The sequence below is a fragment of the Hyperolius riggenbachi genome, chromosome 8 (genome assembly GCF_040937935.1).
Source record: "Hyperolius riggenbachi isolate aHypRig1 chromosome 8, aHypRig1.pri, whole genome shotgun sequence".
Classification (NCBI taxonomy): Eukaryota; Metazoa; Chordata; class Amphibia; order Anura; family Hyperoliidae; genus Hyperolius; species Hyperolius riggenbachi.
This window is the reverse complement of record NC_090653.1, coordinates 235,716,708-235,744,188: the sequence shown is the minus strand read 5'-3', so window position 1 is coordinate 235,744,188 and position 27,481 is coordinate 235,716,708. Positions and strand designations below refer to the sequence as shown.

Sequence of the window (27,481 nt, the reverse complement as noted above, 5' to 3'; positions counted from 1 at the left end):
ATTTCATGCAGCCAACTAGATTGCGCTCCGGAGGCGTTCTTCCGATCGCCTCCGGCAGCCAGAAGTAACACGGAAGGCCGCAATGAGCAGCCTTCCGTGTTTGGCTTCTCCTGTCGCCATGGCGACGAGCGGAGTGACGTCATGGACGTCAGCCGACGTCCTGACGTCAGCCGCCTCCGATCCAGCCCTTAGCGCTGGCCGGAACTATTTGTTCCGGCTGCGCAGGGCTCAGGCGGCTGGGGGGACCCTCTTTCGCCGCTGCTCGCGGCGGATCGCCGCAGAGCGGCGGCGATCGGGCAGCACACACGGCTGGCAAAGTGCCGGCTGCGTGTGCTGCTTTTTATTTGAGCAAAATCGGCCCAGCAGGGCCTGAGCGGCAGCCATCGGCGGTGATGGACGAGCTGAGCTCGTCCATACCGCTAAGATGGTTAAAGAGAACCTGTACTGAGTAAAATTATTTAAAATAAACACATAAGGTAACTTCAAATGAACGTTAAATAGTAACCTCGCCGTCAGTTCCTCTCAGAAGCTCACCATTTTCTTCTGACAATGACCCCTTCCAGTTCTGACAACATTTTGTCAGAACTGAAATATATCAGTTGCTGTCAGTTATATATCAGTTGCTGTCAGTTATAGCTGAGTGGACAACTGATGTGCCCGGTAATGTCCATGTTTCCCTATGGCTCAAGTGGACGATGTTACAGTTTAACAGTGTGCTGACCAGAAAGCTGTTATGGGGTAATGGCCATTTTCAAAATGGAGGACGGAGAAGTCCCTTGATTACAGTGGACAAACAGGACGCGGGAGAGGAGAAAGAGTTTGAGGAGTAGACTACACAGGAGGTAAGTATGACCTAAATATGCCTATTTTGACTTTTAATTTTCAATTCAGGTTTTCTTTAAGTGTACCAGAGCCGAAGCTCGGGTACACAAAATCAGATACTTACCTAAAGAGAGGGAAGCCTCAGGAGTTTTTTGAGGTTTCCCTCGCTATTCCTTGGTCCCCCATTGCTGAGTGCGGCCCCCCATCACATCGGGGGTGCGTAGCTCCTCATCCTGGTTTATGCACGCTCAATGGCCGACCGAGCCTGCCAGTATCATGGAGCCGCATGCGCAGGCCGGCTTGCATGGCCAGGAAGAGGAGCTACGCAGCCCCGATGTGAAGGGGGGCCGCACACAGCATCTGTGGGGAGCTGCAGCTCGGCTTTGCTTTAAATTTATGTATTTTAACATTTTTTGTGATAATGATCTTTTCAGGTCAGAAGTGTCGAGTCAAATTCCATCCCTAGAAATGATTTCATTAGTGGGTAATGCCTCAATGGGTCCTGATGCACCAACTAGCAGTAAGATTGCCATGTGCAGGTAGGGCACAGTAATTTTACCATTGCTAAAACTGGGGAAAAACCGCCCGTTAACCTCTTAGCGCCTGTTAGCATTAACCTGATAACGCATGTGGCGCTTATGGGTTACCGGGCGGCGCTTCCGACATAAGACACGGCAATCTTACTGCTAGTTGGTGCATCCAGCCCTGTATACCTTGCAAGTTAAGGAATTTACTTACCAGAGGACATGAAAGTCTGAAGCAGAGGTGCACCAGCAGGAACGCCTAAATAAAGATAATTTATGTAAGTATTTGTACAGTAAATTGTGTAGTGTATGCGTTATACGTTAGTTGCACAACTGGGAGGACAAATGGCGGCAGAGGAGGATACATGGGGGACCTGGAGACATTTGGGGGTACAAGATACAGGGAGTCCCCAATGTCGTGGCAGGTCGGCGACGGGTCCGTATCGGCGGGCGTTCGTAAGTCAGGGACTCCCTGTATTCGGCATTAAAATAATTTTTCTCCCTATTTTTGGGGGAGAAAAAGTGCATCTTATATTTCACAAAATTTGGTAATTCCAAGTTTTCCAACAGTTACTGACAATTTTTTATATAACTAGTAAACGCCTGCTGATCTCAACCACAGCCATCTTTATAAACAGACAAGGCCTAGTTCACTGTGCTCAGCAGTGTTGCAAAATAATTCTGCATATCAACTCACTGCAAAACAATTGCGATCGCTTTTTTGCATAATGATGTTTTGGAGATTTTGTAGTGATTGTGTTTTGAAAATCTCATTCCAATGAATGAAAATCACAGCACAATCGCTGGTAAAAAGCTGCATGCACCACAAGTGCAATTGGTCGGAAATTGCATTCGCGGAGCACTTGCCGCAGTGCGAGTTATCCCATAGGACTAATTGTGCTGCAGCTCTTTGCAGATCACCGGCAATCAGCAAAGCGCAAGCTGAAAGCGCCCGAGTGAGAACAGGGCTTAATGCATGCGTTATGCAACTGACCACTGAGAATTCAGCTGCAGTATATTTTTGTCTAGTAGCTGAATAACTGCTTCACAGATGAATTGACATTTAGTGTTCAGGAGTTCTTTGCACTCACCATCATAGTCAATATCCGGTTCCATAAATGGATCTACGATTATTTCATAATCTGAATCTGCAAAACCAAGGAGGAAAGGAGTATTAATGTTTGTAATTCAGAATCTGGACTCCCAGTTGCTACACACTTGTGTGCCAATGGACACAGCATGAATGATCTTTGTGTCACTGTCTTGAAGGGTGGCTTCAAATCATCAAAAGATAGCAGAAACAACATTTATAAATTGGTTCTAACCTGTGGACAAAGGCTTGAATAAGGACAAAAACTTTTTATACTGGTATGAGCGCTGACGATATCTAATGCCATAACTCTTACTCAGCCTATATAGCTAAACCTGTGAACTCGGAATTTACGATACCTCTGTGACAGTCTGACTCCCAATTCTGTGAGTATTGTGTAAACAAAGTCTTATCTCAGCTAACAACCTCCCACCCCATTTAGATGTTCTGTTTCACTTAAAGTCAATGGGAACCGTTTTTTGTGTGTGTGTTTTGCTATAGAGGACAACTGACCTCATTCTCCTCTACTATTCTGTCCCCATTTCGTTTGTCTTTCTGCAGGCTGACCCCCAAAATATCAGTTTTTATTGTTTGACCAGTTCGGTCGAATATTGTATCAGGGTAGAGGAGGCAGATCTTCTTTTCCCTGCTCTGTCACACCGCCGTCATGCGCGACCATCTCCTCCCCTTGCTCCGCCCTCTCAGTCGCGCTCCCGCTGATGCCCGGCTCCCCTGCTCTCATTACAAGAGCACGCAGCGCTGAGGGCAGGTCTTCTTGCGTGGCTCCCTGCTACACACAGCGCACATTGATTCACAGGCAGTGCTGCAGGCAGATAAGGAAGGACATAAGAAAGTACGTATGAGTGTAATATTTATATAATACCAAAGCGGCAGCTCCTTTGACTGTGCAGTGACGAATCACAGTCACAACGTACTGGGTGCGCGCGCTGTTGGATATACGTGGGAGCGCGCGCACGTGCTCACGGCCGCGCACCCGAAATTCTCATTGTCTCGCGCTATTTTAGCTCTGCTTGAGACTGTGAGATATTTGGGAGCTAGAGGCTGCCGACTCGGAAGATAAAGCAAAGATCGGCAGGCTGCAGCCATCTTGGAATAATAAGGCAACTATTTACTGCTATATTTAACGAACCAGAGGCGGGGGAGCGGCGAAATTTAGAAGAGGTAATAGTATTTTTTATTTCAAAGCCGTACATGTCATTTTTTTGAAAAATGAAAATCTGATTCCCAATGGCTTTAAGGCATCTTAATGACATGTATTTATGTTCGAAAAAAATATATGTATCCCCTTTTGATGTTGCATGTATATATATACTGTATATATAGCTGTCTGTTACATCAGTTTGTAAGAAAACAGGATTGAAGTCCGACGAAGGCTATGCAGCCAAAAGCTTGCTTACTCTTATCCTATAAGTTGGCCAATAAATGGTATCATCCTGATTTAAAACTTCTTGCAAATTTTTGCAACTGCTTAATAGGCTTATATTGTGCTAAGGACAAAAATATACTTCAGGGATAATATCCCAGCCTGGAAAGCAGATGTCCTTCCAACCAGGGATCAGAGGCATAACTTGACCAGGAACCAGAGGCATAACTTGAAATCATTATTTACGCCCTCCTCCCCTATTTTCCTTCTAGTCAGGTAGTGGAAGATGGACCAACCTAACCACTACCATTTTTCATAATGCAAGTGATCACATTTGCATGATACAAAGACCAAACAACCACAGTGCCAAGCTACACAGACCAAGAGACCACAAAAGAGAGACGAACTGGGCATAGTCCATGCTATATACACTCACCTAAAGGATTATTAGGAAAACCTGCTCAATATCTCATGAATGCAATTATCTAATCAATCAATCAATCACATGGCAGTTGCTTCAATGCATTTAGGGGTGTGGTCCTGGTCAAGACAATCTCCTGAACTCCAAACTGAATGTCAGAATGGGAAAGAAAGGTGATTTAAGCAATTTTGAGCGTGGCATGGTTGTTGGTGCAGTCGGGCCGGTCTGAGTATTTCACAATCTGCTCAGTTACTGGGATTTTCCCACACAACCATTCCTAGGGTTTACACAGAATGGTGTGAAAAGAAAAAAACATCCAGTATGCGGCAGTCCTGTGGGCGAAAATGCCTTGTTGATGCTAGAGGTCAGAGGAGAATGGGCCGACTGATTCAAGCTGATAGAAGAGCAATGTAGACTGAAATAACCACTCGTTACAACCGAGGTATGCAGCAAAGTATTTGTGAAGCCACAACATGCACAACCTTGAGGCAGATGGGCTACAACAGCAGAAGACCCCACTGGGTACCACTCATCTCCACTACAAATAGGAAAAAGAGGCTGCAATTTGCACAAGCTCACCAAAATTGGACAGTTGAAGACTGGAAAAAATGTTGCCTGGTCTGATGAGTCTCGATAGAGTCAGAATGTGGCACAAACAGAATGAAAACATGGATCCATCATGCCTTGTTACCACTGTGCAGGCTGGTGGTGGTGGTGGTGTAAGGGTGTGGGGGATGTTTTCTTGGCACACTTTAGGCCCCTTAGTGCCAATTGGGCATAGTTTAAATGCCAAGGGCTACCTAAGCATTGTTTCTGACCATGTCCATCCCTTCATGACCACCATGTACCCATCCTCTGATGGCTACTTCCAGCAGGATAATGCACCATGTCACAAAGCTCGAATCATTTCAAATTGGTTTCTTGAACATGGCAATGAGTTCACTGTACTAAAATGGCCTCCGCAGTCACCAGAGCTCAACCCAATAGAGCATCTTTGGGATGTGATGGAACGGGAGCTTCGTGCCCTGTATGTGCATTCCACAAATCTCCATCAACTGCAAGATGCTATCCTATCAATATGGGCCAACATTTCTAAAGAATGCTTTCAGCCCCTCGTTGAATCAATGCCACATAGAATTAAGGCAGTTCTGAAGGTGAAAGGGGGTCAAACACGGTATTAGTATGGTGTTCCTAATAATCCTTTAGGTGAGTGTAGATTGAATGACAACTGAGCCATGTTACAAAGACCACAATGCCACGCCATATAGACTGAGTGACAAGAGGGACCTGTCTGTCTCTGTATTAAGCAATAAACAAGGAATATCAGTGGTAAAATACCTTCCGGACCTAATACCGAGTTCTGGATTCCTTTCCTCTGGCATGCTCCTTCATACAGTGCTTTCCCACATTCCACCAATAGAGTTTGTTTTTTTGTTTTGTTTTCTCGGAAAAACAAGTAACTGCTGTAGTTATTACCTTCTCCATTCTCCAAACTGGTGAAATGGCCAGACAATTGTTTTGCTGTCTATGTTAGCCCCCTCCAAGAGGATGAAGGACACTGTCCTGTGGCTGTAGGACCTGTAATTTGTCTCAGACATGTTATAGGACAGGAACAGACTTTCCAAGTACAGAAGCTCCCCTCTTCCACATAGAGAACGCCTCTTTTTGAGAGGTCTGTTGTACCTACTAGTACCTGTTGTCCTGTCATGAGGTTGGTTTATATTCACAGTCATTATGGGTAGGATTTTAAGAATGCACAGTACTTTGGGGTAATATTTGACTCTGCGCTCAATTATTTCACACATTCATGGTCTAAACACTTTTACAACTCAAAAAAGTCTAATCCTACTTCATGAAGGACACAACTTAAAGTGATATGAAACTCAGCATTATTACTTTGCTCTGAAAGATTCTTTACAGCATAAGACCTACTACCAGAAGAACAAAATAGTAGCAGGACAGCATTCAAACAGTTAAACCATCACTTTCTTCTTCCGTTTGAAGCTTAGATCCGAAGCTGAAGCTTATATCAGAAGTTGAGGAAGTGATTACATTATCTTGTTTCACAGAAGACAAATTCTCACTGGATACATTACAATATATAAATACAGCAGCTATGCAATAAACGGCAATGGCCACTTTCAGAGCAGATAAACTGTACTTTGGGAACTTGTCATTTGTAAACAGATAATAATACTTGTGCACAAAAGCAAATATGGTAACTGTATAAGTAGTATAAAGTATAAAAACACATTTTTATTGAATGTTATGTCAGAGTTGAATGACGTTTTAAATGCTAGTGCATGCCCTAATTATATTCCATCTTGATCGTTGTAACACCATCCTCTGTGGCCTATCAATTAACAGACTAGTATCTCACCAGTTGAACTCTGTTCCTTGACTCTTCTACCTCTCTTCTCACTCCTTAAAGTGTAGTGCACCCGTGGGGAAACAAAGTGGCCAATTTTGATACTTACCTCAGTAGAAGGAAGCCTTTTAGATAATCCACATGTTCCCCCAGGCTCGCCATTCCAGCACTAGCACCCTCTCAACTAGAGCCGGATAAACCTCAATGCAATTCTAGGCAGTTACCTAGGGCCTGGAGAGAGTCTAGGGGCCTGGTGGATGCTAGCCCCACAAATCATACTAAAAAAAGGATCTGGTCTAGCACCCAATCATGTAACTATTCTGATATAGGAAATATTTGAAGTAAGTTCCTGCCACAAAGACAATTTCAGGCATTCAAAACTACTTTCGGAGAAATTAATTTCTTTCACGACAGACTCGACTCGACTTGGCTGCCTGACTGTTTGATTATGGCCTGACTGACAAGTGTAAACAGACACTTGCCAAAAAAGCTCAGAGTCAGAGATAGCCCTTAAGTGCCTGTAGCAGATGTCAAATGTCACTTAGGAACATCAGCTGTGTGGTTATGATAATTTCCAAAGGCAAGATGGCAGCCTCCATAAAACAAATTCTATACCTCCAGCTGGCAAAATAAGATGATGCTATACAATAATACAATTATGTGAAAATAAAATTAGAAGTTTAATTCAGTTTTGCTTTAGGAGCTTTCAACATACAGCACAAGACGGTAAGAGAAAATACATACCTTCTGTGGAATATGTTTTGCTGCTAACACCTGGGAAATAAAAAAAAATACATTTTATGAGAAACTGTATTTTAAATTGGTTAACTATTCAAAAGCCACTTACAACATATATTTATCGACTGAGCTGAATATTTTCCTGTACAACAAATATGGAAAACTTTATGATGGATTTTTAACTTTTTGATTGGCTGGCTGCAATCATAGATCACATCTACTTCCTGTTTGTGACTATACAGAATGCAGAAATGATGTGTGATCATGAACAGCCAATCAGAAATTCAAATTGATAACGATTAAACAAATCACATAATTGTTCAAGGTTTCTAAGATTTCTTTTTCAGGAATTCAGAATTTGTCTTTTTCGATTAGGGCATTTTCCCTTTTAGGCCCATTACAAACATTATCTGATTCCAATTCTACTCTAATTCTACTTCTAATACTTCATAGCAAAAGTAATAAAAAGAAAAAAAAATCACTTTCTAGTAAAGGTGCATAGGCCATTTTCACTACGCAAAAGTTTGCATTGCAATTTTGCGCTCAAACACTGAAACCAATGCAGTTCAATGGACTTGTTTCCATTGAATGCGTTATTCCAAATGTACTGCAATGCAGAATAAAATATGGACTGCATGCTGCAGATTTCGGCCTCGCACACTGCCCCACATGCAAATTACGATTAATGAAAGTCCATGGTCCCGCAGGCAATTGTTTTGCATTTTCAATGTAAATTTTAGTATCCGTTGTCCCATCTAACATGCACCTTACTGTTTTCTGTGGAGTCACAGTAATGTCATGTTGCTATGGAGTTTAAAAATCAGATGTGAAAATTTGCATTAAAAATGCACATAAAAATGCATGCAGTTTTCAAATTGCATTCAACTCCCATATGCGAATTCAATGCGAAACGCACAGTATACTAGTGGAAAGAGGCCCTAAGGCTTCATATATGAACAAATCCACCAAAAGGCAGAGGCGTAACTACAAATCATGGGGCCCTTCAGCTAAACCTTGATGGGGCCCCCTTAATGTTCCAAAACATGCAACAAATTCCAATATAGGACTCGACCTTCCATGGCTATATATCTATGCTCAAGCACTTGACAAATGGCGACAGGCCCGAAATGCTGTGCTGGTTTAATGTTGTACTACCGCTCTTTAACCTCCTTAGCGGTAACCCCGTGCTGGACACGTGGTAAGCCGCTGCAGAGGATTTCTCAGGCCCCGCTGGGCCGATTTGCATAATCTTTTTTTTCATACACGCAGCTAGCACTTTGCTAGCTGCGTGTTACCTTTGATCGCCGCCGCTCTGCGCCGATTCGCCGCTACCCGCGGCGATAGAGGGTGCCCCCCCCCCCCCCCCCCCCGAGACCTCGTGCGCTGCCTGGCCAATCAGTGCCAGGCAGCGCTGAGGGGTGGATCGGGACTCCCTCTGACGTCACGACGTCAATGACGTCATCGCGCCCGTCGCCATGGCGACGAGGGAAGCCCTCATGGAAATCCCATTTAGAACGGGATTTCCTAATGTGCCTGATCGCCAGAGGCGATCGGAGGGGGTGGGGGGATGCCGCTGCTCAGCAGCTGTCATGTAGCTAGCGCTAGGCTAGCTACATGATTTTATAAAAAAAAAAAAAAAAATTTAAATAGTGCTGCGCTGCCTCCCTGGCAAATTTAATTGACCGCCAGGGAGGTTAAAGGTTAAAATACTTAATCTTAAAAGTTAAAATACATGTAAACATATACATATAAGAAATACGTTTCTTCCAGAGTGAAAGGAGCCATAAATTACTTTTCTCCTACGTTGCTGTCACTTACAGTAAGTAGTAGAAATCTGACATTACACTAAGTGCTTTTAAAAATAAAGAAAACCCTGGGAACCCCCCCCCATGAGAAGATAGGCTAGTCCAAAATCTGTCGGTAATGTCAGATTTCTACTACTTACTGTAAGTGACAGCAACATAGGAGAAAAGTAATTTATAGCTCATTTTACTCTGCAAGAAACGTATTTCTTATATGTATATGTTTACATGTATTTTAAATTTTAAGATTTTCGCGACAGAGGTCCTTTAATCGAATAAAAAGGATTTGGATATATAACCATGGAGGGTCGAGTCCTATATGGGAATTTGTTGCATGTTTTGGACTGTTGTATGAGTGGATTGATGGACCTTTCATATCATTAGGACTCCCTTCTATATATTGTTGTACATCCCTGATGCTAGCGGACATCCCATTTCTACAGCCCACTTAATGTTTGCAACCCTTCCCTTGCCTCCCATTGGTGACCCCTACAGCCTGGGGGCTCATCTTTTATGAAACAAGCTTGGCCATCAAGATCTTCACACCCATAAAAAGTGTAGCCACAAAAACACCTAATCTGAAGGACAGACCTCTTAATCAGAGGGAGTGAAGTAGTAGTTGGGCCCCCTTACATCTCTGGGCTCCCCTGAAGTTGCAGGCGCTGCTCCCCAGTAGTTACGCCCCATGGGCATAACTGAAGGGATTACTTACGCAATAAAGGTGGAAATTTACTTTTATAGGAAGTATACCTGTTATCTCTTCATAGTAGCTGTAGCTTGGAGGGGGGTTGAGTGACTCCACAAATGTTGGATATGCGAATGTGCCAGGCAGAAGTTCAGTCTCGTCAGGAAGCATTAGAAGCCTCAGAGATGTCGGATTGCTAGGGGACATTGTGGCTTCCACCTCAATCTGAGATTCTTCAATATAATCCACATCCTCTTCATCTGGAGTCAATGTTCTGGCTTGTGAAGGGGTAGTGACAGTATCGGTAACTATCTCCTGCACACTTTCTGTCGTTGTTGCTAAGGACACATTGTTGGTAACCAAAGAACTAGTTGGACTTTCGGATTTGGCAGAAGTGACAAGAAGTTTCTCTGTCCTAGATATTGTTGTTCCGGTTGGTACAAAACTGGTAATATGGAGAGCACTAGTGGGTGACAAAGTGGCATTGGGTTGAGGGACTACGTGAGTTGTTGGAGTTGAAGTAGAAATGGAAGCCACTGTTGTGATTTTTTCTGGAGTGCTGGTTGTTGTTTGCACTGCTTGAGTACCTTTGTTGGATGTAACTTGAACAGTTGTAGTTTTAGTAGTGGTAGGCCTTGTCATGCTTATCTTGGTAGTTGTTGAAGGTCTTGTTGCTTTACTGGTAGGTCTTGTTGTTCGGGGTGCTGTAGTCATCTTAGCTTTTACAGAAGTAGTACTTGGAGTAGGAGTGGTCACAGTAGACTGTAAAGTTGTAGTGATGGGTGTAGCTGCAGTGCTAGAAGGTGCTATAGTTGTAGCTTGGGTTGTCTTTGAATCTTCTGGGTCATCAGGCTTCACAACTATTAGAGATGTGACAGGTGTCACAAAGTTGTACTTAAGGGATAAGTTAGTAGCTTTCTCTGTCAGAATCCTTCGAGCTATAGTGTCATTGGCTTTGATTCTTGCCTGCAGCAAATCCTGAATTGTGAAGTAGGCCCACAGCCTTTGGACAAACCATTGAATTTCATCTACATTTCCAGAACATCCAAAATTGGGCTGTGTGGCATTATCCACCACCGCAATATCATTCTCCAAACTTATCTTTTCTTTCTGGTTGTGGGCAGTCATTCTAACCTGAAGATTTTTAGTCTCGGGCTTTAGTTTACCAGCGACCACCAATTCAGAACCCTCAAAATAATTGGGAAATAAGGTCTGTGTCACATTTTGGGCAGTTTCCCCCAGGTAGACCATTTCAATATCAAAGAGGAGAGGACTGGCAATTTCATCATAAAAGCCTTTGAGCTGTAGTGTTGCGTCAGAATACTCATAGATGCGACGTGCTATACCACGGTTTTCCAAGGAAAGTCTACGCATAAGACTGTAGTCAGCATCCTCACCAAATGCAAGGCAAAAAAGTGAAATGGTTCCCTTCAAGGCCTTTTGCGTATTCTCAATAATGCGAATGGAAGACGTCACTCCAGAAGTGGCTTCTCCATCTGTGAGGAATATGATGAGGGGGATCTTCTGCTTGGTGGGACCTTTCTCTGGTTTACTTGAGGTCTTGTTGAAGATGGAAGCAGCAGCCAGAATTGCAGCATTAATATCAGTCCCTAAAGAGATACATATGATTACTAAATTTATCAACATACATTTTAATACTTTCTTTAGTTAACTGCAGAATGCTGGTCAGATTTCTACAATTGTGTCTGTTTACCATTTATACTGTTGAAACTGGAACTCAAGGAGGCTCATCTCACACGGAAGTAGCATAAAGCACACTTAACAGTTGGCCGGTTAAAGGACAGCTGTAGTGAGAAGAATATGGAGGCTGCCATATTTATTTGCTTTTAAACAATACCAGTTCCGTGGCAGCCCTGTTGATCTATTTGGATGCAGTAGTGTCTGAACAACACCAGAAACAAGCATGCAGCTAATCTTGTAAGATGAATAATGTCAGAAACACCTGATCTGCTGCATTCTTGTTCAGGGTCTATAGCTAAAAGATTAGGGGCAATGGGTCAGCAGGACCGCCAGGCAACTGGTTTTGCTTAAAAGGAAATAAATATAGAAATCTCCATATACATCTCGTTAAAGTTGTACTTTAAGTATACTTATGCACGCAAGCATACATGTCCATTGGTCTCTTGCATAAAGCCAATTGTACCTCCTAACTCAATGGTTAAAATTGGTGGTAATGATGCCCTGGCACTCAGCAGGATTGGTTGTGAAGGCTGTCTGTTGTAATTTTCCCTTTAGTCACTCTATGGCAAAATGAGAGAAGACGATTCCAATAGTGGTTGTGATTTTGGACATGCCAACTCTTAAGCATGGTACACACTTTCAATTATGATTGGCCAATCACTGATCAATGACTAAAGAGTAGAGGACCTTCTTTGTTTATAAATGATCATATGAAAAAATAGATGAGAATTAGGAGCTATAATTGTCTTTGCTGAGATATAAGAGAGAAAAACAACAGTGGTGCATTCACTTATCCTTTTCAAGTCCCAAACCTCGAACGTAGCACAATACAGAGGATGGATGCCCAATAGGAATAATACAGTGATTGAACTGTTGGAGTTGGTATTGCAAAATAACTGTTTTATAGCGGACAGGTCAATGTACCGACAGACGAGGGGGACGTCGATGGGGGCGGCGTGTGCGCCGGCCTATGCATGCTTGCATTTGGGGGCATGGGAGAGGGGTGATGTGTACACCCACCCCCTGTTTGGCGCACACGCCGCCCTCTGGCTTCGTTACATGGACGACGTCTTCCTCGTCTGGAGGGGACCACGAAACAATTTGGTGACATTTTTGGAGGATTTAAGTCTCAACTCCAGAAATTTAAGGGTAACATACAGTATAGAAAATGATAAGTTGTCCTTTTTGGACGTGATGATAATGAAAAGAAGAGGTAGACTTGAGACAACCATTTTCAGGAAAGAGACAGCAGGAAACACATATCTTCATGCCTCAAGCTTTCACCCAAGGAGTCAGAAATGGGGTATACCTTATGGTCAGCTCGTGAGAATACGTCGGAATTGTTCGGAAGAGGAAGAATTCGGGATAGAAGTAGAGAAAATGTGTGAACGTTTCAAAAAACGCGGGTATCCTGAACAGGTACTAAACGATGCCAGAGAGCGGGTCGGTACAATCGATCGTGACGGCGTTCTGAGAAAGAAAAACAAAACTAAGAATTTAGGGCAGGGGAAGGTGAGATTCATAACTACATATGGGTCTCACTGGCCCCAGCTCAGGAAGGTGTTGGAAAAACACTGGCATATCCTGAGTTTGGATCCTGATCTTTCCAAAATCGTAGGCCCTTACCCGCTTATGACCCCAAGAAGGGCCCCAAATCTTAAAGACGCTTTGGTGAGGGCTGAGGTGCATTCCAAAAACATAGACCCAAACTGGGGGAGAGGGTTTTTGGGCCCCATTCCAGTTGGGATGTTCCCATGTGGGTCTTGTAAGTATTGCAAATTAGTGGATAAAACAAATGAGTTTGAAAATTCGAAAGGCAATAAAAAATATGACATCAGGAGCTTTGTGAACTGTAACTCTGAGGGTGTGATATATATGATTACTTGCCCTTGCGGACTGAAGTATATAGGGAAAACAAAGAGAAAGATTAAAGAAAGAATTGGGTAACATGTAGGAAACATTGCTGCTGCGGATGAAAAAAGCCCGTTGGGTACACATTTCGCGGTATTTCATGATAGCAATCCAGATTGTTTGAGGTACAAATGTATTATTAAACCAAAAAGGAGCACACGGGGAGGAGACTTTGAAAAATTACTATACCAGATAGAGAATAGATGGATTTACACTTTGGGAACTTTAATCCCACGAGGACTCAATTCTGAGTTGAATTTGGTCCATTTCTTGAAAGAATATGGGTAAAATTAGTAGTTTTTGTTAGGATTGTATGTATTCATCTCCCCCTCTATGAATAGGTGGGATTTGATTAGGTGTGACTATTGCTGAGAACTAATCTGGATTGCAGGGATGCTGCGAAATGTATCAATATTGGTGCTGAGGATGCTTGAATTAAGAACTAGGAAATAGGTGTCATGGATGTTGTGCAGATTGGTTGTATGTATCCCTGGAATAGGCGTGATGAGAAGATCCCTATGGAAGATGTAGATGAAAATGCATGAAGCTGCCTGCAGAAGTGCAGGCCGCTTGGAGGCTAATGGTGGCAAATGGGACAGAAAACGGGGAAAAGGGATAGATATGAGTATAAAAATGAATTACATATTTAACAACTAAAACATTTATAATCACCATGAAGAAAATAAAAACAACAAAGTGGCACCGGATTATTAAACTTTATACAGCACAAACTCTGAGACTCTATTGTTTCTATGACATGTAGCCACGTTCCTGGATAGTACTATCTATAACATCAGAAGATGGATTTGTGGAGCAAAGTCACATTAAGGATATAGAGCGCAGAATCAGAAATGACTCAGAGGAAGGCGTGGAAGGAAGACAGTTTTGTTTTAAATAGAAGAGGGTGTTCCCGTTATGACCCAGTCACAGCGTCATCACACTGACGAAGCTCACGTTGGTGGGCGTAACGCGTATGTGGGCGTGGCCAATACGCTGGTGATGGAGGGCTGCTCCAGGCGTCTGCACGAAGGGGATGCATGACAGGGTACAAGCCGGCTAAACATCATACACACACAGGTACCTGTATACTGCGGGACGCCGCAGTCAGAAGCCTTGACGACCATCAACTGAGGCAGCGAGAAGGTAATACCTTTATGCTGAGGGAAACACTAGAGGCCATACAGCCGTGTGGAGAGCCAGAGGGCTTATGATGGTATGGTGTGTCGAGGGAAGCCTATGATTAACTCCATAAGGAAGCGTTGAAAGATATGTGATTTGCAGAGGTTGGGCGCAGTTGCTGAAGACATACTCTGAACTGTGACAAAGTGCTGCATGAGGAATCATTACATTGTATATTCCGGAGTGAATACAGATAGGCGGACGTGCCTTGGCGGAACTGTTGTCATGCAATTACCTCCATTTGTTTAGCCAGTAGGGATTGGAAAATTCTATGGTTGATGAATGAAGGTTGGATGTGTATGGTGTGACCAGGAGCGCTCCTGTTAGTCCAGCGTTGGGATGGGAGTTTTAAGGGGTGGGGGTCTGAGGGAAAGTATTGTTGTGTATAATCACCTTTGATATAATAAAGATTATATAGTAAGTGAGTGGCGGTCCATTAGTGCATATGATAAAGCCAATTGTACCTCCTAACTCAATGGTTAAAATTGGTGGTAATGATGCCCTGGCACTCAGCAGGATTGGTTGTGAAGGCTGTCTGTTGTAATTTTCCCTTTAGTCACTCTATGGCAAAATGAGAGAAGACGATTCCAATAGTGGTTGTGATTTTGGACATGCCAACTCTTAAGCATGGTACACACTTTCAATTATGATTGGCCAATCACTGATCAATGACTAAAGAGTAGAGGACCTTCTTTGTTTATAAATGATCATATGAAAAAATGGATGAGAATTAGGAGCTATAATTGTCTTTGCTGAGATATAAGAGAGAAAAACAACAGTGGTGCATTCACTTATCCTTTTCAAGTCCCAAACCTCGAACGTAGCATATGCATCCTCAGTAATTCTCCCACATTTTTTATTGACCTTGCACGTAATATCAGCTTGTCTTGTCCGTTGTGCACCATGGTCTTGGCCAGTTGTTTATTTAGGCTTTGGCATGCCACAAGAACAAACATTTTATCCAAATGTTTTATTTTAAACTATTTCCTGCTCAAATAGAAAGCTTGGCTTTTTTAAGAGCTCCACCCTGTGTCTTCCTGCTGGCAATAAACCAATCATTATGGGCACTTCTTGTGCTCTTACAGGATATTGGAGGACAGGAAGGGGCAGTACAGAGCTCCTAGTCTGAAAAGGCAAGTTAAAACTTGTGTTATGTCTGTGCGTCTAGGTTTCTGGAGCTCTAGTGAAAGAATTTACCATATAAAAAAGGTACTGCAGATCACTCATGATCTGTAAATGTCCTTAAATCCTGGTGGTGTGGCTCCTCTTTGCCATGTCTCAGTTTAACTTCCAGCAGTGTCCTCCACATTCAAAGAACAAGGCTTTTTAAGGTTATGGATTGCACCCAGAACTTCCTGTCAGTGGTCCACACTACAACACTTGACAAAAGCCTGAACAAAAAGGACAGCCAAATTAAGGAAAATTGGATACTTACCTGCCGGTAATTTTCCTTTCCAGATGTATCCATGGCAGCACGATAGGGTTAAGTCCCGCCCACTTCACCCCATAGGACCAATAGTGAATAAATTGAATCCCTAGAGCGTCCCTCCCCAGTCTTGTCACTCGGAATCACCGAATCTAGGGAGGGAGCCTCGTGCTGCCATGGATACATCTGGAAAGGAAAATTACCGGCAGGTAAGTATCCAATTTTCCTTATTCCATATGTCTCCATGGCAGCACGATAGGGACATAACTAGTCAATAAAACATCGGGAGGGATGAGGTGCAATTCAGAAGTTTTAATTAGATTCATACATTATTTACAGTATTTACATTCAATACACTTGCACCAAATTGTACAGAGGAGTTTGCTGCTGGGTCTACTCTGTAATGCCTCATGAATGTGTTTAGCGAGCTCCAATTTGCTGCCTGGCAAATCTTGTCGGGTGACACTTTTGAGAATGCTGCCCATGAGGCAGCCATGCCTCTAGTCGAGTGGGCACGGACCTGTTCTGGTGGCACTAAGCCACTCATTTTGTAAGCCTCCTGGATAGTCCTGACTAGCCAATTTGCTATTGTTCTAGATGATGCTGAGAGTCCTTTTCTGTATCCTGTCGGTATTATAAAGAGTCTCTCCGATTTTCTGATAGCTGCCGTTCTTGAAATATACTCTTTCAAGACTGTGCCTACATCTAGCGGATGAGGAGATGTTCTATCCTCCTGCCAGAACGTAGGTAGAGTCCAGTCCTGGTTAAAATGATATACAGATGCAACCTTTGGAACAAAGTGTTGAATTGGTCTAAGAACCACCCTGTCTGGAAAGAACGTTAGAGATGGTTCCTCTACACCCAAGGCTTGGAGTTCTGACACTCGCCTGGCCGATGAGATGGCCACCAGAAATACAGCTTTGTAGGATAGATGTATTATGTCACAGTCTACTAGTGGTGTAAATGGTGGCCCTGCTAGAACCTTCAGCACAAGAGGTAAATCCCATTTAGGGAAAATCGTCTTTGTGGGAGGCTTCTGTTTCATCACCCCTCGAAGGAACTGTATCACTAAGGGGTGCAGGGCCCACCTGAAGTCGGTGAGTGCAGATAAAGCCGAGACCTGAACTTTCAAGGTGTGATAACCCAAGCCTTTGTCTAATCCTGTTTGTAGGAAGTGTAGTATCTCCTTAACCTTTGGCTTAAATGGATCGAGTTGTAGCTGATTCATGAAGGGTATAAATCTCTCCCAGATGTTCTGATAGGATAATCTGGTTGACGGCTTCCTGGCTTTCAATATTGTTTCAATAACTGAACTTGTGAAGCCTAAGGTTTCAAGTTTTTCCCTTTCAATGTCCACACCGTTAAGTCCAGCCTGCCTGGGTCTGGATGTAGAATCGGACCTTGGTGTAGAAGGTCCTGGCATTGTGGCAATCTCAGAGGTTCCCCTGATCTCAACTCCCATAGCAATGGGAACCAAGGCCTCCTTGGCCAGAATGGAATTACCGCTATCAGGGTGACTGACTCTCTCACCAACCTCAGGAGTAGGCGATGGATCAACGGAATTGGTGGAAATACGTATCCCACCTTGAAGTTCCACTCCGCTAATAGGGCATCCGTCGCTAGTGCATCTCTGGACTGCCATCTGGACATAAAGGTCTTGCACTTTGTATTCTTCGACGTTGCCATTAAGTCCACTTCTGGAGTAGCTATCTGGTTGCAGATCATTTGAAAGATGTTGTCGTTGAGGGTCCATTCGTTGTTGTCTAAACGATTTCTGCTGAGGTAGTCTGCTTCTGTGTTCTCCAGCCCCGGGATGTAGGTTGCTGATAGACTTAGGAGATGGTTTTCTGCTAGATTGAATATCGGTGCCACCTCCTGAAGAAGGGTCTTGGATCTCGTTCCACCCTGTTTGGACACGTACGCCACCGCTGTGCGGTTGTCCATGCGTAATAGCACTCGTTTCCCTTTGAGAAAAGACTTGAATCTCTGAAGAACTAGGTAAGCGGCTCTGATCTCCAGAATGTTCGCAGGGAGAGTCACATTCTTCTGCCCCCAAGCACCTTGTACAACCTGTCCCAACAGGTGCCCTCCCCAGCCCATCTGACTGGCATCTGTAGTCACAATGACTGGAGAAGGCTGGCATATTAGTAACGGGGTCGACAGATTCGACTTTTCCGTCCACCAAAGCAGACTGTTCCTCATTCGGTGCGTTATCAATACATCCTGTGTTAATCTCCTGCTGTACCACTGATTCAGAAATCCTGTTTGCCATTCCCTGCAGTGCCACTGGGCCCACCTGACCATCGGGATTGTCGAGGTCATTGTTCCAAGAAGACTTAAACATTGTGTCGCTGTTGTTGTTGACAAACATATCATATTGCGTACCTTTTGAATGAGTTTTTCTTGTTTTTCTGGCGGGAGGCTTATGGTATTTGCCTGAGTCTGGAACAAAGCACCTAGAAATATGAGCTGTCTTGTTGGTGTTAACTGACTCTTCCTGGTGTTGATCTTCCAACCGAACATTTCCAATTGGTGTAGCAGAATCTGCCTCTGTAACAGCAGCTGTTGCCTGTCTTGCCCTAACAGAAGTAGGTCGTCCAGGTAATGGAATAACCTGAGTCCCTTTATTCTTAGAACCTCCACTAGCGACAACAGAATTTTTGAAAAAGTTCTCGGGGCAGTACAGATGCCAAACGGTAGGCAACGGAATTGGAAGTGGCGGTTGCCGATCGCAAACCTCAGAAACTTCTGGTAGTGGGAATGAATCATGACGTGAAGATAGGCGTCCTCTAGGTCTATCGAGAGGGCCCAGTCGTTCTTCATAATTACGTTTGTTATAGTTTGTAAGGTCTCCATCTTGTATTTTTTTAGACTGATATGTCTGTTTAGAGTTCGTAAGTCCATTACTGGACGTAGCTCCCCTGATTTCTTCTTTACGAAGAACAGGGGTGAGTAGACGCCCCTGCCTCTTTCTCTCTGAGGAACTTGTATGATTGCATTTTTGTTCAATAACTCTTGAACATATTCCATCAAAATCTGTCTTTTCTTCTGAGAAACTGGTATTTTTGTAGTTCTGAATATCTGTGGTGGTCTTGTTGTGAACTTCCACCGGTGTCCTATTTTTACTGTCTGTACGACCCAGGGATCCTTGATGCCATCCGCCCAGACGTCCCCAAAAGCCTGCAGCCTCCCGCCAACTGGCAATGTCTGGGCGGTCTGAACATCAAAACGACTTCTGCTGGCCGGGACCCTGGCTGGTCTTTTTCTGCTTATTAAGTCTTTGCAGAGTTGATTGGGAGCTCTGCCAGTTCCGTCTAAAGCCTCCCGTTGGCCTGTAACCTGTAGTGGATCTAAATCTGTTTTGCTGATATGTAGGTCTCTGCGTCAGGTTCGGTCTTCTGCTCTTGCGATCTTGGGGAATCATCCCAGACTTTCCCCCAGTTATCCTTTTAATGGCCGTATCCAACTCTTGGCCGAACAGATTCTTCCCATCATAAGGGATCTTGCACCAGTCCTGTTTAGATACCTGATCAGCAGACCAGTGCTTCAGCCATAGGGCTCTTTTGGAAACAACAGAATGCAGCATTGATCTGGAGGAGCATCGGAGAACGTCAACTGCCGCCTCACCGATAAAATCGGCTGTAAGCTTGAAGTCATCCAATGCTGCAATAATTACTTCCTTATCTGTGTCAGCCCTTAAGGCGTCCTCAATGTTCTGAGTCCATCCTCTTAAGGCCTCAGCAACTGCCGTGAGAGCGACCGCTGGCTTGCAGGCACCTCCTGAAGATAAATAAGACTTTTTAAGCTCCGAGTCTATCTTTCTTTCTAATGGATCTGTGAATGATACAGAATTCTCACGGGGTAATGTTACATGTCTGGCTAAGGACATAATGGATGCATCCACTCTGGGGGGCTCGTCCAATACAGTCGTTTTGTCTTGTTCAAGCGGGTATAGCTTGTTTAGCTTATTAGCCATAGACGGTTTCTTATCAACCTTTTTCCATTCCTCTAAGATAATGTCATTAATATTACTTATAAACGGGAAGGTCTTGATACTCTTATTGAGATGTGAGTAGTATTCCCTCTGTGCTTGTGCAGAAGTACTTGGGGTCTCCTCATCTTGCCATTCCATGGCGTCTCTGACTGACTTAATATATGGTTGTACCAGGCTGAAGTCGAAACCAACTGGTGGTTGGTCCGGCTCTGTCTCGACATTAGTTGGTATTCCGGGATGTGTACCCGTATCCATGTTCTGGGTATTTGGTTGGGAGGGCAAGGTAGCTATATACTGGTTCATGGACTCCTGAACCGCTTGTTTGATCATATGAGCAATGTCCATTGGTCGTTCAGGTTCCCTGGCCATAGAGTCAAAGCATGCCCTGCACACTAGCTTGCCAGTCATGACTCTATTGCCACAGGCCCAGCATTTCTTCCCAGAAGGTGAAGGTGACTTTCTACGTCTGGGTGATCCGCGATCTTCCCCTCTTTTTGACAAAGAGCGCCTACTGGAGCGGGAACGAGATCGAGAGCGGGATCTAGAAGATGATCTTCTCCTTGGGGTAGATTTCCTCCCTGGAGAATATCCCTCATCTTGACCTCTGTAAGGATCCGCCTGGTCTAAGCCTCGTACCTGCTCCTGAATTAGGCTGTAATATAAGCAAAAACAGCCTATTAGTAAGCACTCTTTTGTAAATGAGAAGAAAGGCCACTTACTACCTGCTTCCTACCTCAGGCCATCCAACTGGTCACTATCAGGCAAAGACTCCATGATACAGCAACCCTGCCGCAGAAAACACAGAGCATACTATTAGTTTGCTCAAAATAATAATAATAATGCATGCCCCAGCGCTTCCCACCGAAGATTGTTTCTTACCAGTCACAGTGAATTACTGCCCATTCAGCTGGTCCCCACACTGACCGCGCTGCACTTCCGTCAGAAGCCAGCGAAAACTGACAGCTAGCTTCTTAAATATCCCTCCCCAGCTCTCCTGACCAATGAGGAGCGGAGGGGGAGGAGTCCCAGCCAGTCAGCCGCCGAGCGACCAATCACCGCCCCCGGCGGTGGAATGATGCGGCTGACGTCACAGAGCCGAAAGCGGAACTCCGGATGGAACGCACGCCAGAGCGTGCATCCTACTGCAGGGGGAGCGCCGGCGACACGCCATTAACCAGGTAACTAGTATGGAGTCAGCCACAGCAGCGCCTTGCGCTATGCATAAAAATAATTAGTAGTGTCTGGGTGCATTGCGGCCCGCACTAACCTTCACCATGGCCAGAAATGGTGTCCTTCTCCAGCCAGCGCCATTTAGTTGCTGGCAGGGAACCTCAGCAGGAGAGGCTCAACCTGCTGGCATGGTAGGAAGCAGGATCTCTGCAACATGTAATAACTTCTAATCCTCTTGCACCGGTCCAGGGGTGAGGTGATTACGAGGACAAAAGACTGGGGAGGGACGCTCTAGGGATTCAATTTATTCACTATTGGTCCTATGGGGTGAAGTGGGCGGGACTTAACCCTATCGTGCTGCCATGGAGACATATGGAAACACTGTTACTAGGCTCCAGTACTCTATTTATCAAGTTTTGGCCCTGCTACTCAATCAGTTCCAGCTTAAACTTCCAGCTTAATCTTCCAATCCTAATGAAAAATGCAATAATTTCGTATTATGGTCTACAGTAAGTCCTTTCTAACTCCTGCATGTTTTGCAGTGGACCCACAAGCCTAATCAGCTGTCAATCACCTAATCATTGTCCTCACCTCTGAAATGTGTAGGTAACACAGAGGGTCCATAGATCAACTGGCATCTGTTAAATAAGATCTATTCATAACTATGGTACCTAAATAAAAGCAACGGTGTAAGTTAACAGTTAATACCAACCCTGACAGTATGCTTTGCATTGATGCCTACTGTTGCTGTCAACTTAAAGTTAAAAAAAAAACAACAACCCTGAAGATGTTCTACATACTGTATGTATACAGTGGCACAACTGCTTTTAGAAGAAGATTTTGTTCCATAACATGCAACATTAGTAAATTCCCCAGAATCAGAATATTGTTATTAAACATCCGTGTACTGTAGTGGCCTAGTGCATAACACTGTTGCCTTGCAGTCAGGGTCGGGTCTAGCTGCAATGGGACCCCTGGACAAAATTAACCTGAGGTCTCATCTGACAAACCCTCCCTCCCCAACAGACCTGACCCCCTTCCCAAAAGTGTAATTGGGGGCCCCTTTGTTGAAGCCCAAATCACCACCAGGGGCCCAAAGCTGGCAGCCTTGTCCCACTGAGGTTTCCCCATAAATTCCCCGGGCCACTAATGAGTACCAGTGGTGCAGTGTCTCAACTGTACCAGCGGGCAAACTCCTCTGTCAGTCTGTGGCTTCATGTGCTCCCCAACTTCACCCAGGGACAGATCTAAGGGGGGCAAGTGGGTATCTTGCCCCAGGCGCAGTTTGTTGAATATCCGCTGGCTGCATCTTCTCTGTTACCCGTAGCACGTGATTATGTAATAACATGTGCCGAGTCATGGAGGAGAGGCGCACCTGGAAGAATAAAGACAGAAGTGCAGGGATTCTTGAACTGACAGAGAAGTGTGCCCGCTGGGTCAGGTGAGACTCTGCCAGAGACTCCCTGCAGGCGTGCTGGGGAGAAACAGTTAATTTGGGGGGGAGAAGTGGGAGGTCCAGCAATTGCCATATGGTAGCTTCAGTCCTGCTTGCAGTGCTAAGGTCCTAGGTTCAAATCTGGGCCAAGACACTGCTAGGGGTGGCTAGATAGTGTACTAGTTAATGGCTCTGCCTCTGACACAGGAGACCAGGGTTAGAATCTCGGCTCTTCCTATTCAGTAAGTCAGCACCTATTCAGTAGGAGATCTTGGGCAAGACTCCCTAACACTGCTACTGCCTACACAGCGCGTCCTTGTGGCTGCAGCTCTGGCACATTGAGTCCGCCAGGAGAAAAGTGTTTGTGTCTTGGTCTTGGAGATTAGAGTATGGCTATGGTAGTGATAAGAATATGACCTAAAGGACAGTTAGTGACATGGCAATGCACGCTATAAAGCAGTACACAATAATCATTCTTGATTACAAACAAGGTTATTTTAAATTGTTAAATAAGTCACTTACATCCGTCAGCCTCAATCTTATTCACATGCTCCTTTGCTGTCTTGATATTTTGGGCCGTGGCCTGGATGGAAGTGCCAGGTTTCCATACTTGCACCACATCTGAGAAGGTGATGATGTTGAAGGAGTCATCTCGGTGGAGGTCATTCAAGATGACATGCATGGCGCTCTTTGTCTAAGTAGGTGTACAAAATATGGAAGAGTAATTGGACTTAAAGCACGAAGGTCAGCCATGCTATCCCAGGAAAAAAACAACTCTTACATCAGTAGATAAATAATGGTTCTACTTAAAGGGGCACTATGGTGAAAAAAATGTAACTACGTGGAAACATACAAATAAGAAGTACGTTTTTTCCACAGTAAAATGAGCCATAAATTACTTTTCTCCTATGTTGCTGTCACTTACAGTAGGTAGTTGAAATCTGACAGAAGCAACAGGTTTTGGACTAGTCCATCTCTTCATGGGGGATTCTCAGGGATTTATTTATTTTCAAAAGCACTTAGTGAATGGCAGTTGCTCTGTCCAACTGCCAAAAAACTGCGCAGCAAGCAGGGAAGCTGGTCAGCATCGTTGATTAAATCCTTTTTAGGGAATATCTTAAAGAGTAACTGTCAGGCTGCAGAAGCTAATTTAAACCTCTATTCTCCTGTGTTAAACAGTTTAGAAGGAAGCCCAAAAGCCATTAGTGAAGATAAAAATCTCAGTTACCTTTGATGTGTGCTTATCAGTAAGGCTGTTAAAACCCAAAAGGACGCAAGCCGCATACTATACTGCAAAGCATTCTGGGGCCCTCCCCTCGGCTGCTAATGAGACGTTACAGCAGCTTGTAATCAGTCCAGCGCGTAGCTCTGATAAATCTCCGGGCAGAGTACACTGCAGGAGTCAGCTATTGTTCCTAGCCACATGGCTCATTAATATTCACTGCACACTGTGTTGTTCAAGTACGAGCTTATCTGTGATCAGGAAGCAGGCAGGACATGATGACACATTTGACAGAAAAACATGGAGCCTGCCATGAGCTGTCAGGAGCATCTATCTCTGCATATACTATATACAAATTCTGTGAAATCCAAACGTGGACAGTGAAATGCATATGTAATGTAAGTACAGCCAATCTTTAGCTACTGATATATGTGTTTATTTTCTCTGAGACCTTATACCTAACAGCTCCTCTTTAATAAAGAATAAAAGCCATGCTGAGAATCCCCTATGAAGAGATGGACTAGTTCAAAACCTGTCGCTTCTGTCAGATTTCTACTACCTACTGTAAGTGACAGTAACATAGGAGAAAAGTAATTTATGGCTCATTTTACTCTGGAAAAAACGTACTTTGATACTTGTCTATGTTTGCATATATTTAAAATTTTAAATTTTTTTGCCATAGTGCCCCTTTAACCACTTGAGGACTGCAGTGAGTAACCCCCTAAAGACCAGGCCTTTTATTGTGAAAATAGCCACTGCAGCTTTAAGGCCAAGCTGCAGGGCCGCACAACACAACACATGAGTGATTTCCCCCCCCCCCTTTCCCCCCACTAACAGAGCTCTCTGTTGGTGGGGTCTGATCGTCCCCCTGTGTTTATTTTTTGTGTGCAAATATTTATGTTACTTACTTTTCTTTATTTTTGGCTATGTTTGTATTTATCTATTTATTTATTTGAATCCCCTCCCCCCCCCCCAGCCAACCAATCCTAGCGATCGGCTGTCATAGGCTTCTGTTACACGGCTGTCCCCAGTACAGTGCTGCGGCTGATCGCAGCGCTGTACTGTGTGTAAAGACGGCAATCGCCGCTCAGAGACTGAATGCGAGACGGAGCTCCGCCCCTCAAGCAGGAGATGCGCGTGCACCCTGCGCGTGATCTCCTGCTGTAGCCGGCCCCAGGACCTGAGGCCAATTGGCGTTTCGGCGGTCCTGGGGGACCAGGCATTTTCCATCATTACTGCCTCTGACTGAAGCCAATCCTGATGTCATTTCTTCTTTTACTCATCCCTCCTACCCATTGAGCTCTGTACTAGAAACTACACTGTCATATCTAGCTTGCTTTGTAAACACGTGTTAGCAGAGCATAGACTGTATTTCAGCAGCTTCTGCAGATGGGTGCAGTATATTTCCCTTCTCGGCTTTGTGCTACACTGAACTGCCCTGCGTGGAGCTGGAAAGTGGGAGGGGAGATAACTTGCTTCCCTTTCCTCAGCAATGTACCAAATAGAGCCAGGTTGACTGTGATAAGATTCATTATAGCAGACACATTTATGATTATATTTGAATGCTTGCATTGGATGTAGACTAGTTAATAAACTTAGAGCAGTGGGTAATAGGGATTGACAGCCATAAAATTAAATCCCTCTTTAAAGCGGATCCGAAATGAAAAACTAACTATAACAAGTAACTTGTCTATATATCTTATCTAAAGTGTAGATAGTTTACACAGCAAATCTAGCTGCAAACAACTTCAATAGAATATGATTATTTCTTCCTGTGATACAATGACAGCAGCCATGTTGTTTGTAAACATTACACACAGGCAAGCTTATCTGCATCTTCAGCACTCAGCCTGTGAAAAAAACCTAATCCCCCCTCCTCCCCTCTGCCTCTGAAATCTCTGGCTAGTAATACCTCCCTCTCCTCCTGCCCAGACTGAGCTCCCATGAGCCCTTGCTACTGTCTGAAAATGCCTTGGCTCTCTGAAATGCTGTGGGCGAGGCTTGTTTAGTTTATAGGGAATTAGAGTATTAAAACAAAAACAAAAAAGTATTTGGCTTGAGGAATGCCCTATAAACTATAGGAAAGGAACACAATTATGCAATGAGTAAAAGTTCATCTCGGATGCACTTTAATAAGGTAATTCACTAGTTCACTACACAGCTGAACAATGGGGGTGATTTATCATGAAAAGTGTTCAGGAAACCTGAGGTTTTAAACTAACCAAGCAAGGGATTAATTACCGATAGAAAATTGTTTAGGGCATTGTGATTTGTTTTCGCACCATGCAATACTTGGTCTTGATCTGAATCCTGCTGAAATCTGACTGAGAATCACTTAAAGGGGAACTGTAGTGAGAGGTACATGGGGGCTGCCATGTTTATTTCCTTTTAAGCAATACCAGTTGCCTGGCAGCCCTGCTGATCCTCTGCCTCTAATACTATTAGCCATAGCCCCTGAACAAGCATGCAGCAGATCAGGTGTTTCAGACTTTAAAGTCAGATCTGACAAGACTAGCTGCATGCTTGTTTCTGGTGTTATTCAGATACTACTGCAGAGGGATAGACCAGCAGGGCTGCCAAGCAACTGGTATTGATTAAAAGGAAATAAATATGGCAGCCTCTGTATACTTCTTACTTCAGTTCCCCTTTAAATTGCTTCCCATTAGTGTTGTCCTGCTCAATACAGTACAAATCTATGCAGTCATTGACTCCCTGTTGATCCTCCTTAGTTGACAGCTAAAGAATGAAACAGATTTTGATTGCTCGCTCTAACGCTAGGTAATGCTTCACGTTTACCCCAGTATTTCTTGAATCAGTTCTTGATGAATCATCCTCAGTATATTTTATTTCTGCAGCCTAAAAGTAACCATACAGTGGTCAACATTTCCAGCAGATTCTATCACTTTGATCAAATCTGATCCATTGGCCCCAACACATCCTATAAACTTCTGGTTCTGATTTTGAACAGTTTATTGATAGGAATGGGTAATTGCATGTGGTTATACATTTTTACCGAGTGGGCTGGATGGGGGAGGGGAAGAAGTGGGGTATCATTGTCCAAATAGCATTGAGCAGGACAACATAATGTGAGCAGCAATTTGGTCAATTCTGGGTCAGTTTTCTGCTGTGTGTGTAGGGGAAGGGAGGGTTGTTGGGATATGGGGCAGGTGACACAACATCTTATTAAAGGTCAGGGGGCCCACATCTTACCGGAAAGGAGGGGGAGGGGGCCAGACCTCTTAGGCTACCTGCACTTGCAAGATACAAGTGGGTCAAGGTGGCCATTCAGGACTGTCTCATCCAATACTCCAGCAGGTGTACAAGTCAGTAAGCCCCGAGTGCACTTCTCTCCTCCTTACCCTGTCCACCAAAGCCACTCTGTCACCCCTCCTCCCCTCCCCATAGCAACAGTGGACGTCACTCTGGTTTACATGAGTTCAGCGCCTGCACAGTGCTCATCCTCTGTAGTGTTAAAAAATGGGTTACAGACTACCCAGCAAGCTCATGGTGAACCAGAGTGTGTAAGGGGCTACAATGGACCAAAAAGCCCTCTTACTAAAATGCTATGGTAAACAAAAGTTTGCCTTCTTAAAACAGTAGGTATTTGCG

The 27,481-nt window shown here is 44.2% G+C and overlaps 1 protein-coding gene across 2 annotated transcripts in view; it reads right to left on the bottom strand.

The window, feature by feature from the left end:
• ITIH6 (inter-alpha-trypsin inhibitor heavy chain family member 6) overlaps window positions 1-27,481 on the bottom strand; it is a 119,383-nt gene that overhangs the window by 7,483 nt on the left and 84,419 nt on the right. For both annotated transcript variants that reach the window (XM_068248359.1, XM_068248360.1), the window contains 5 exons: window positions 23,173-23,344; window positions 9,900-11,444; window positions 7,354-7,383; window positions 2,438-2,494; window positions 1,561-1,605 (listed from right to left, as the gene is read on the bottom strand). In XM_068248359.1, the coding sequence (XP_068104460.1) occupies window positions 1,561-1,605; window positions 2,438-2,494; window positions 7,354-7,383; window positions 9,900-11,444; window positions 23,173-23,344 (1,849 nt within the window). The remainder of the gene's footprint in view (window positions 1-1,560; window positions 1,606-2,437; window positions 2,495-7,353; window positions 7,384-9,899; window positions 11,445-23,172; window positions 23,345-27,481) is intronic.